This window comes from Oncorhynchus kisutch, linkage group LG15, assembly GCF_002021735.2.
Source record: "Oncorhynchus kisutch isolate 150728-3 linkage group LG15, Okis_V2, whole genome shotgun sequence".
Classification (NCBI taxonomy): domain Eukaryota; kingdom Metazoa; phylum Chordata; class Actinopteri; order Salmoniformes; family Salmonidae; genus Oncorhynchus; species Oncorhynchus kisutch.
The window spans coordinates 61,412,231-61,424,953 of NC_034188.2; the positions used below are offsets into that span (position 1 = coordinate 61,412,231).

Below are 12,723 nucleotides of genomic sequence, written 5' to 3' on the forward strand. Positions count from 1 at the left end.
GTTTCCAATACTTTGAGCGTTTGTATGATAGACAAGGTTTGCAGGGTTTCTGCACTATTGGTCCATTAAGCCAGGTAAGCTTAATCAAGCAGAGATAAAGTATTTAAAATGATTAAAATAGTATTTGAACCCAGATGTGGTAGCACAGTCCCTCCCTCTCCTCGCCTGCTATGTCAATGGAGCTGGTCAGCTGGAGACAGGCCACAACAGGGCATGGAGAAGGTCAGTTCACTGGACAGACTCTAACACCACTGTCTGTGACAAAAAGGTCAGTGCATTCATAGTACCCCCAATGAAGAATCTCCATTGAAACAGTGTTTTAGTCCACGACTACGCTAAATCCATGTCCAGGAAACCAGCCCTATATGTTTGTAATGTGTGTTATGGAAAGCCTGTGACATCTCGATGGATCAATAAAGTTAAATGAAATTCCATTCTGGGGACAAAGTCAGACCTTTATGATGTACCGTGGGGACCGGAATGATTTGATCCCTTGATAATGATGAGCAAAAAAACTTTATTGTTTTATTGTCACATACACTGGATAGGTGCAGTGAAATGTGTTGTTTTACAGGGTCAGCCAAAGTAGTATGGCGCCTTGCTCAAGGGCACAGCAATAGATTTTTCACCTTGTTGACTCGGGTATTCGACCTCAATTCCTGGACCAACGTTCTAACCGCTAGGGTACCTGCCGCCCACACTGCCTGGAGTTTGATAAAAGGCATTGGCACTTGGATCAGAACCGGTGCTGTGGTCAGATAACATGAACATAGAGCTCTTTGGCCACACTAGTGGTGGGTTTGGCGTTGCAAAACAGAATCATATGCAGAAAAGTACCTCAAACCTACAGTAAAATAGGGTGGTTGATTTTTGATGTTACGGGGCTATTTTGCTTCCACTGGTCTTGGGGCCCTTGTCAAGGTCAACGGCATCATGAACTTTACCAGGTGGATCTTCCAGCATGTCAATAACCACAAGCTCTAATCAAAATCCACAAACAAATGGATAATTGACCACATAATGTACATTTTGCTATGGCCACCTCAGTCCCCAGACTTGAACCCCATTGAAAACAGGTGGTTTTAATTGGAGAGGGCAGTCCATAAGAGGGATGAAGGATTTCAAGGATCTGGAAAGATTCTGTATGGAGAAATGGTCTAAGATCCCTCCCAATGTGTTCTCCAATCTCATAAAACATTAGAGAAAAAGGCTCAGCGTCATTATCCTCACAAGGGGAGGATGCTGGAGTATTGACAACAGGGGTGCCGATCATTTTCACCCATATCTTGAGATTTTTTTGTATTACTTTCTCTGAGCAATTGTATTAGTACAAAATAATATAATTTTCCATCTTTTCTTTCATACAATATCAGTATTTGTTTTATTAATTTTATACATGCCTTACAAGCGAATAATAATGTGTGAGGTTTACAAAGGACAAAGCAAATATTTTGTTTCTAGGGTTGGCAATCTATTCTTAACCCTAAGCCTAAGAATAGGATTCCACAAAGTAAATGCCTTCTCCTATATGTTGAATTAAGATACGATAGGTGTTTATAGCAGGAACAAAACGGTTATCTTCTCAACTGAGAGAACCTTTAAGATCCTTTCCATGACTGTGACAGCCATGAGTCATAAGGATTAGACTTATGTTGACAAAAAGAAAAGTTACATCCAATACGACAACATACCATATTTTCTGCTATCATCGTCTCTGACCTAAATAGCTGACACACACCAGACAGCTTTGATCTGAGCAGTCAGACCCAGACACATGATTCTACAGGCCTCTTCCTCCTCTACCTAAGATCATCACGATACCTCCACATGAAACAGAGTCGAAAAATACCTCCACAGAACCACACAGTCTAGCTGCAGCAATCAGTCAAACAACAATAACTCCAGTGTCTCGCCTCTCTATCTGTCGATCTGTCTGTCGGTCCAGAGAAACAGCTAAACATGAATCCACTGACTCCTCTGAGACGTTAGAGGCCAGCTGCCTATGTCACGCTGAGAATACAGGCAGTGTATATTCTGACTCCTGCCAGGGACAGTGACTAAATGAGGACTAAACTCTTCCTGAGGCTTTACTGCTGACTGATGGAGAGTTCTCTGCTCTACTCTGAGGTGAAATGTGGCCAAGCTTCGATCCAGTTTCTGGGCCCACAGCCTGCCTTTCACACCTGCAGGGGGAGGAGGAGGGGAGACCCGCCTATATCACCTCTGTTGTAATGCATGCCCCCTCTCCCAAACATGCTCCCCCCCAGGGGGAGGAGGAGGGGAGACCCGCCTATATCACCTCTGTTGTAATGCATGCCCCCTCTCCCAAACATGCCCCCCCCCCCCAGGTAAGCCATCCACAGCACTCTGGGTGAAATACAAAAGACACAGGGAGGAACAGGGAAGGACTGCAGCTCCTCTCCTCTCAGATCAAACTCTCTCTGTGGACTCATGTTGAACATAATAGAACCCTAATGACAGACCTGAAGGCAGGGCCAGGCCAGGGAACACACACACACACAGTTGACTAATCCTGTGAGCAGATAACAGCAGCAGAGTAATGAAGGCTGAAGGTCAAGTCAGTCATTGTTTGACCATAAACTCATTCATATTGCTTACTGTGCTGGCTATCGCCAGGGACATTATCTTCTACGCACATATATCTTATTGCTTAATCAGTTTGTTAGTTCCTCTATTGTATTGCTACAGTGCCTTCAGAAATGATTTATAAGCCTTGACTTATTCCACATTTTGTTATAGCCTGAATTCAAAACGGATTAAAGAGTTTTTTTATTTCTCACTCACTTACACACAATACCTCCATAATGAAAAGTGAAAACATGTTTTTCAAAATGTTTGCAAATGTATTGAAAATGAGCTACAGAAATATCTAACTTACATAATTATTCACACCCCTGAGTCAATACATGTTAGACAATCACCTTTGGCAGCGAGAATCAATCAATCAAATGTATTTATAAAGCCCTTCTTACATCAGCTGATGTCACAAAGTACTGTACAGAAACCCAGCCTCTCAGCCTCTCAAACAGCAAGCAATGCAGGTGTATGAGCACGAACAGCTGTGAGTCTTTCTGGGTATGTCGCTAAGAACTTGGATTGTACAGTATTTGTGCATTATTCTTTAAAGAATTCTTCAAGCTCTGTCAAGTTGGTTGTTGATCATTGCTAGAAAGTCATTTTCAAGTCTTGCCATATGTTTTCAAGCCAACTGAAGTCAAAACTGTGACTAGGCCTCCGAGGAACATTCAATGTCATCTTGGTAGGCAACTCCAGTGTATATTTGGACTTGTGATTTAGGTTATTGTCCTGCTGAAAGGTGATTGTCTCCCAGTGTCTGTTGGAAAGCAAACTGAACCAGGTTTTCCTCTAGGATTTTGCATTTGCTTAGCTCTATTCCATTGATTTTTATCCTAAACAACTCCCTAGTCCTTGCCGATGACAAGCATACCCATAACATGATGCACCCCCCACCATGCTTGAAAATATGAAGAGTGGTACTCAGTGATGTGTTTTGTTGGATTTGCCACAAACATAACGACATTGTTAATCCAGTCCCCATTGGCCTCATGGTGAAATCCCTGAGTGATTTCCTTCCTCTCTGGCAAATGAGTTAGGAAGGACGCTTGTATCTTTGAAGTTAATGGGTGTATTGATACAACATTCAAAGTGTAACTAATAACTTAACCATGCTTATTCAATGTCTGCTTTTTTTTACCATCTACCATAGGTGCCCTTCTTTGCGAGGAATTGGAAAACCTCCCTGGTCTTTGTAGTTGAATCTCTGTTTGAAATTCACTGCTTGACTGTGGGACGTTACAGATGATTGTATGTGTGGGGTACAGAGATGAGGTGGTCATTCAGAAATCATGTTAAACACTATTATTGCTCACAGAGTGAGTCCATGGAACTTATTATGTAACACGTTAAGCACATCTTTACTCCTGAACTTATTTAGGCTTGCCATAACAATGGGGTTGAATACGTATTGACTCAATACATTTCAGCTTTAAATGTTTAATTCATTTGTAAACATTTCTAAAAACATAATTCTACTTTGACATTATGGGGTATTGTGTGTAGGCCAGTGACACAAAATCTACATTTAATCCATTTTAAATTCAGGCTGTTAAACAACAAAATGTGGAACAAGTCAAGTGGTGTGAATACTTTCTGAAGGTACTGTAGGTCAGCTATCAGGGTTCAGGTGGGGCTGATAAGGAATAGCGTGTCATGCTCCCAACACACTGCACTTCCTGTGCTGTTGCCTTAACTTGCGTATCTTATTTAGGATCAATACAACACAGCTACCACACCAAATGACACATTATGTCTTACATATCTAGGGAATTGTGCACATAATCAACCCTCTGGTATGTAGGAACACTGTGGTGTGCTAGTCTAGAACAACAATATTAGTCACCCTTTACACAGCTTGCTAAATGTGTTATTACGTTAAGCAACACTAGAGTTGGTTCCTGGCTGACAGAGTACAGCACCTTGCCATGTCCTTACACACTGACAGACACTAGCTAGCGCTCATGTCCTCACACACACTAGCAGAGCAGGGCTGCTGCTAGATCAAGCTATAGGCTGATTAGATAACCATGACAGACTATGGCTCTCTGTCGCTGAACTTCACAGAGGAACAAGGAACTATCTGATTGTCCTTCACAATGTCTGTCTACACCAGCCTTCATATGGTCAACACCCACCATCATAATACTATGAGTGTCCAGAAGTTCTCATACTTAGGAGTGTCCACCACCACTCCTACTACAGTATCTCCTCAACTAGCTCTAGTCCTGGGTGTTATGTGCGGCTTGCTGAAGCTTAAGGCTGTCAGCAAACAGTACATAACACCCTGAACCAGAGCTACCACTCCTCCTCCTACCTCCAGCTATTCTCCGGAGTAGCTGTTGCCGGGCAATCATGCGTCCCAGGCGGTATCCGGAGCGACGGCGGTGGTGGTCCATCCTTAGGTAGATATCCTGGCTCTCTTGGGTCATACTGCCCAGACAGTCCTGGCTGTCCTGACTCATACTGCTGCCCAGAGACTCACTGCCTGGCCCCTGGGGCTCAGTGTCTCTGTCAGACAGATCCCTGTACATGACTACTACTACAGCACTGGCACTGCTAGACTGACTGACACACACACTACACTGGCCCCTGACCGACACACTCTCTCAGACAGGATCCAGCAGCAGAAGGCTTCACATCCAGGCGCTAGCAGCCCAGTGTGATCTGAAAGGCTGGGGCTCGGAAGGAGAGCTGAAAGGCTAGAGGGGAGGGAGGAGGAGTGCCAGCACAACACTACACCTCTCCAGGTCAGGTGACCGGACAGCAGCCAGTGGCAGATCAGTACTTGGAGTACTGCCCACCTTGCTGAGCTCTATCCAGTGTCTGTCTGTGTGAGAGAGGGAAAGGAACCGACTGAACGCCTGAACGCTGGTCTGGAGGGAAATATAAATACCAGAAGAATGCCTGTGAACTGAGTAAGCACAGAGAGGAGGGAGGCAGGAGGACAAGACAGAGAGGAGGAAATGGGAGGGCTTAGAAAAACAGTAATGTTAGGACCCGCCCTGCCCAAAAACAATCCTACGCTGTGGAGAGTGGACCTGCACACAGGTGCCAAGTTTAGTCAGGATAAGGGAGTCTCTTTGCCATGCTGAGTAGACAGAGGAAAAATAATGAAGAGAGTGAAGAGAAGGAGAGAGATGAACGAGAGGGAGAATGCTAATATCTCCTCCCCACCCCCACCATTCCACAACAACCCCCTCTCCACCCCCAGGCCCCTTCCCACGCCCATACTCCAACACCACTCCCCGCCAGTCTCCATTCACAGTGGGGGTCAACAGGACAGGAAACCTGTGGCACCTTGTGAAGAAGAAACCATTGAGCCTAAACACCTGGATTATAATGAATCTCAACTCTACACTGGTTAATACAGACCCGAATAAGGTGGTTACTGGTACTGGTTAATACAGACCCGAATAAGGTGGTTACTGGTACTGGTTAATACAGACCCGAATAAGGTGGTTACTAGTTAATACAGACCCTAATAAGGTGGTTACTAGTTAATACAGACCCTAATAAGGTGGTTACTGGTACTGGTTAATACAGACCCTAATAAGGTGGTTACTGGTACTGGTTAATACAGACCCTAATAAGGTGGTTACTGGTTAATACAGACCCGAATAAGGTGGTTATTGGTACTGGTTAATACAGACCCTAATAAGGTGGTTACTGGTTACTGGTACTGGTTAATACAGACCCTAATAAAGGTGGTTACTGGTACTGGTTAATACAGACCCTAATAAAGGTGGTTACTGGTACTGGTTAATACAGACCCTAATAAGGTGGTTACTGGTACTGGTTAATACAGACCCTAATAAGGTGGTTACTGGTTAATACAGACCCTAATAAGGTGGTTACTGGTACTGGTTAATACAGACCCTAATAAGGTGGTTACTGGTACTGGTTAATACAGACCCTAATAAGGTGGTTACTGGTACTGGTTAAAACAGACCCTAATAAGGTGGTCACTGTTTAATACAGACCCTAATAAGGTGGTTACTGGTTACTTGAACTGGTTAATACAGACCCTAATACGGTGGTTACTGGTACTGGTGAATACAGACCCTAATACGGTGGTTACTGGTACTGGTGAATACAGACCCTAATAAGGTGGTTACTGGTACTGGTTAATACAGACCCTAATAAGGTGGTTACTGGTTAATACAGACCCTAATAAAGGTGGTTACTGGTTAATACAGACCATAATAAAGGTGGTTACTGGTTAATACAGACCATAATAAGGTGGTTACTGGTACTGGTTAATACAGACCCGAATAAGGTGGTTACTGGTACTGGTTAATACAGACCCTAATAAGGTGGTTACTGGTTAATACAGACCCGAATAAGGTGGTTACTGGTTAATACAGACCCTAATAAGGTGGTTACTGGTACTGGTTAATACAGACCCTAATAAGCTTTCTGGTTCATTGAAACAGCCCCACTACAATAGCCAGAGTGTCAGACTGTTTCTGCTCTCTAGAGCACTAAACAGATATTGTACCAGGTTACCGCCACAACACTTGAGAATGAGATATGATGATAAGATACAGTTGTCAACAGTGAAGTTTAAACTAAATAGTAATAAAAGTATATATTGAGACTTGATAACTTTCCAGTAGTGGTTTTGCGTTTGGAATAGGATGGAACAACAGAAGTCATAATTCACATTTAAAATAGAGTCCACATCCCAACAGAGCAGACCCACTCACTCCCCGTCACAGCGGGCCATTCTGGTGGTTTCCAGCCTCTCAACACACAGCCTGCCTGTGTAACCTGCAGCACAGGGCTCCACATGGGACTGGAACAGGACAGGGGTAGGAGTGGGACTGGGGCTGCTAGTAAGCACACCACCAAAATAAACAGCCTCCCAAATGGCACCCTATTCCCTTTAGTGCTATGGTCACAATTAGTGCACTATATGGGGAATAGGGTGGTGCCATTTGGCATGCAGCCAAACAGCCCCTGTCCCTCTGGCTGGTAGGACCCTCCCTGGGCAACAAAGACCACCATTCACCCCTAGCTCACTTCAGAGCCCCCCAACCCTCTGCATGCTTTCATGCACTACCTCTGGCTTTGACTGGCTACACCAGGAGCTGTTACACTGTGGATAAGCTGTTTGTTCAGGTTGACTCTACTGTTAAACACACACACACACACAGTGAGGGGGTGGAGGTCCCTGTCTCTGGTGTGTTGGGTGGCTGCACTGTTCTGAGCGTTCCTGTAGTCTGAGCTACGTGATGCTAGGTGCTCTGTGGTGCTAGGTGCTCTGTGGTGCTAGGTGCTCTGTGGTGCTAGGTGCTCTGTGGTGATAGGTGCTCTGTGGTGATAGGTGCTCTGTGGTGATAGGTGCTCTGTGGTGATAGGTTGGAAGTAGTATTACCAGGTGGCTGGAACCAGGACTGATCAGAGAATATAGTAAAATGGGTAAATGTTTAGGCTCTGGTCTGGTTTGATGTGGCGAGTGACTCAGAGATAGACGCTGGTAGCCCTGCATGGCTCTGTCTTTGGTCTGGCTCCTGTCCTGTGGTAGCCTCAGAATGACGGATGAATTCCACCCCATGATCTAAATAATCAACCCTTTAGACTGGGTCTGATGCTGGGCTGCAGTAGGAATGTCCTCTTTGATTCTAAGAACCGAGGACATTTCAAAGAGAGAAACCCTAGGACAGATATGACTGTAGCAGGTGCTTTCACTTTGAGGACACAGCAACCGCAGTCTTGTCTGGGAGTCTCTTATTCATGCCAAGCACATGTTCTAGAGCAGGTGCTAACTGAAGAGAGCCTTTATCCCTCATTATAAACTGGGTGGTTCGAGCCCTGAAAGCTGATTGGCTGACAGCCATGGTATATCAAACCGATGACAAAACAGCTCTAATTACGTTGGTAACCACCTCGGGGAGTTGTGATATATGGCCAATATACCACGGTTAAGGGCTGTGTCCAGGCACTCCGCGTTGCATCATGCATAAGAACAGCCCTTAGCCGTGGTATATTGGCCATATACCACACCTCCTCAGGCCTTATTGCTTAAACGACCCTCAATGTCAGCCAGGTCTTCTCATGGAGCTGGATTATAGGACATGTAACAGATGTTAGAATACCTCCTCAGTAAAAACACAACCAACAGGCATCTCTATGACCAGACCATTGCCAAAGAGGTGCTTGTACTCAGTGGTCTCATAGAAATGTAATAGATGTGTTAGAATGATGACTCATTATGACAGTTAAAAGCAATAGACCACCAGTCAGCCAGGTCTGATCGACGCATGCACACACACAGGCCAGACACTCAGCTGTATCCAGCCAAACCCAGCCCACAAACGGCCCCTCGTTGTTTAGAGTGCTTCTAAACACACAGCAGGCCAAGGCTAGGAGGATGGAATATCACCAGGATACAAATATGGAATAGAATGTTGGATTCATGTGTCAACCTTTCAAACAACGCAGCAACAATGAAGTAACAATGCAGCCACAGGGCTCTAAAGGCAGTTAAATCAGAGACGTGTCTCAGTACTGCACAGTTGAGATGGACTGACAGGGTTTAAACAACATTAAATACACAGAAACAGAGATAGACATGCTTCTAAAACAAGACAAAGACAATATTGTGAAGGATGATCACACATAGCACCTACAGTATAGTGTAGCAATAAAATATGCTTATAGCGGCGGTTTCCCGGACACAAATGAAGCCCAGTCCTGCACTAAAAACCAAATTCAATGGAAAATCTTCATTGAAAGTGCTATATAGTCTAGGACTGTGTCCAGGAAACCCAGCCCATAGTGATGCAATAAGACAGAACTGACACCAATCTGATTCAATTACAATCTCCAGGGACAGTTGAGGGCAACTTCCATCACATAACATAATTATAACATTGAAATACAGATGGAGAATGGAATCCCACTCAGATATTTCATAACCTACTAGACTACTGGGCTGTCCTACTGTATGGATAATTTGACTGGCACCACCTAGTGGTGTACTCGGCTCTCTACACACACAGACCAAGCTTCAGGAGCTCCTTAGAAAATACAAAATCATTCTCCCAGCAAGCAGCTCCAGCTGTATTTTAAATCTCTGACAGAAAGGTACCTGAAGGAAATAACTCTCAGTGGATGTCCCAAATGGCATCCTATTCCCTGCATAGTGCACTACTTTTTTAAATTTTTACCAGAACCGTATAGGCCCCTGGGTCAAAAGTAGTGCACTATATAGGGAATGATATTTGGGATGAATAATCTTCACATTTGAATTATGAGGCAAACTAATCGAGGAAACATCCTATAACCATTAAGTACAGCCTTCAGCAGCAGTGACAGTAGGGGGTCTGGACTCTAACTCACAGTTTCAAACCTCACCTACATGCTTAGCTTCAATTCACATTGGGATAATAATGGGTCTTGCTTTGGTGCTACACGTGAGAACATTACTCACATATTTTGTGATATTGTTTTAATTTCATCCAAATGAATCATTATAACCAACCAGCAGTGAATAAGAAGTCAAACTGTATTATAAGTTGTTTTGGGAAATTCTAATTATTATTGTAAATTAGAAGATCCTTAAACAAACGAATAATTAAGAGGGAGGTAAATCCCATGTGACACTAAGGTAAGTACACCTGGTGGACACGTGTTAATGGGTATGATTGTTGTAGAAGACTAATTATGAGGACAACTGTGCAGAATGTATTCTGTACATATAGCCTGCGTTTACACAGGTAGCCCAATTCTGATTTTTTTTCCCCACTAATTGGTCTATTGACTAATCAGATCATCGCAGAAAAAGATCTGACGTGAAAAGTCAAAAGACCAATTCGTGAAAAAAAGATCAGAAATCAGAATTGTGCTGCCTGTGTCAAACAACCAATGAGCGGTATCATGAATAGTTTAAAGCACCAATCAGCAGTAGAAACAATAACAACGCGTTGTCCCCCTCCCATATTAGTTAAAAAGCTGAGGATGGGGGTGGATAAATGGCCACATAGACTGAGCTATGGATGCAAGGACTGACCAACCATGATATCAATTATAGTTGTAACCCTGTTTTGAGACTATATCGTTTTTGTTGACATTAACTTTGTTAACAGACATTGCAGTAAAACAAGCCTATATGTTGGGTTCTGATGCGGTGTGGCAGTTGAACAAAGCTAATATGAGGAATTTATATTCTTCAAGAGTCAATGAATCTAACAACTGTTGATTTCCCCTTTACATTCTCTTGGTTCATTGTGATTAGAAAATTAACTACAACGGCCAGATTTGTAATTTAGTGGGCTTATTAAACTACTTGTTTAATAAAACCATGTTAGAAACCGTTCTGTGCTCAAATCTGTCAAATATAACAAAATTAAGAATGGGTATTTTCTTACAACAAATCAAATCAAATAAATATTGTGTTTATTCAATACTACACCGATACTTTTTGGAGACTGACCTGCGAGTCTTCGATCCCTGACATTTTTCCATAGTAGATCCCAGGCTTTCGACGTGGAATCGCGCAGCGTCTCACTGAAACACCGCCGCAGCTTCAGTTTCATCGATTTGCTCTTAGTTGTCATAGTAAATCCGTGAGTCCACCATAATAAATCAAATCCCGGTCCTCATGAACCAATTATTGGTTCATTCACCTGGATTTACCACCTGCGCTCGCGGCGATGCCCCCTCGCCTGATTAGTACTGAGTTACTGCCACAGAGTGTAACCATTAATTAACCAGCCATACATTCAACCAACGAACAGATGTTCCGTATTAAGTATCCATCTTTGCCAAGTCATTCAGTTAAACGATATTTAACTCACTCCTTAGAAAAGGATCGACCGGACGATTCCGCAGCCCCCGTGCCAGACAAAGCTAGGAGCAGATGTGTGGCTGTTTGAAGTTTCCACCACGGTGACGGTCAGTCTGTATGCATAGATAGACTATACTAGCTGCGCTCTCTCCCTACCTCTATCTTTCACCCCTCCACTTCCCTCCCTCCCTTCTTCCCTCTCACTCACCAGGCTACTCTCACTTTCACTACACTTAACAGAGCATTCACTCTTGTGACTAATAGGTAATGACCATGGAATGTTACAGGAAAATTGGAATTAGGGCTACATCAAAATGGATTCATAAAGATGTCGGGTTTTATGTAAAAATACAATTTAAACAAGTGAGTTAAAATGAAGTGTATTTTTGTTTCTGATACACAAACCTATCAGAGGTCAAACCCCCCTGAAGGAGAGGAAAGGTTAACCTTATTGACTTTGCTGTGTCAATATCACACCAGACATAGTGACTTTGCTCTGTCAATACCACACCAGACATCATAGTGACTTTGCTGTGCCAATACCACACCAGACATCATAGTGACTTTGCTGTGTCAATATCACACCAGACATCATAGTGACTTTGCTGTGTCAATATCACACCAGACATCATAGTGACTTTGCTGTGTCAATATCACACCAGACATAGTGACTTTGCTGTGTCAATACCACACCAGACATCTTAGTGACTTTGCTGTGTCAATATCACACCAGACATAGTGACTTTGCTGTGTCAATATCACACCAGACATCATAGTGACTTTGCTGTATCAATATCACACCAGACATCATAGTGACTTTGCTGTGTCAATATCACACCAGACGTCAAGGTGACTTTGCTGTGTCAATATCATATTAAGTTCAACTGACAGAGGACAGGGAGCAACAACCGGTTCAGTCTGTAGTAGAGTACTCCATGTGTCTTCAATAGCTTTCATATACAAAAACATAAACCGCTTTATGGAGTTAATGGACTGGGGGCGCCATGAGCAAAAGTACAGTGTAAAAGTAGTGTAATAACTGTCTTATTCCCTGTTCAGCCTATCATATAATGTCAACCTAGCTAAACCTCAGCAGGCAGTGATACAGTAATACAATTCTCTCAGATATATAATACACAATGACCAGCTGAAAACTGACAGACAGCTTCTATAATGGATAGTTCTGACCTGGCCCCTCTCTCTCTCTCTCTCTCTCTCTGCCTCTCTCTCTCTCTCTCTCTGCCTCTCTCTCTCTGCCTCTCTCTCTCTCTCTCTCTCTCTATTTCAATTTAAGGTCTTTATTGACATAGAAAACATGTTTACATTGCCAAAGA

General features: G+C 43.4%; 1 protein-coding gene across 3 annotated transcripts in view; it reads right to left on the reverse strand.

Annotated features, from left to right (window-relative positions):
- LOC109904821 (stAR-related lipid transfer protein 13) overlaps positions 1-12,723 on the reverse strand; it is an 89,374-nt gene that overhangs the window by 37,367 nt on the left and 39,284 nt on the right. Inside the window, exon 1 of one of the 3 annotated variants that reach the window (XM_031790699.1) lies at positions 11,036-11,451. The exons of 1 other annotated variant lie outside the window; for it this stretch is intronic. In XM_031790699.1, the coding sequence (XP_031646559.1) occupies positions 11,036-11,159 (124 nt within the window). In that variant the 5' untranslated portion in view covers positions 11,160-11,451. Of the gene's footprint in view, positions 1-4,912; positions 5,262-11,035; positions 11,452-12,723 lie in introns of those variants that run through there. One more of the 3 variants, XM_031790698.1, reaches the window with a different exon arrangement.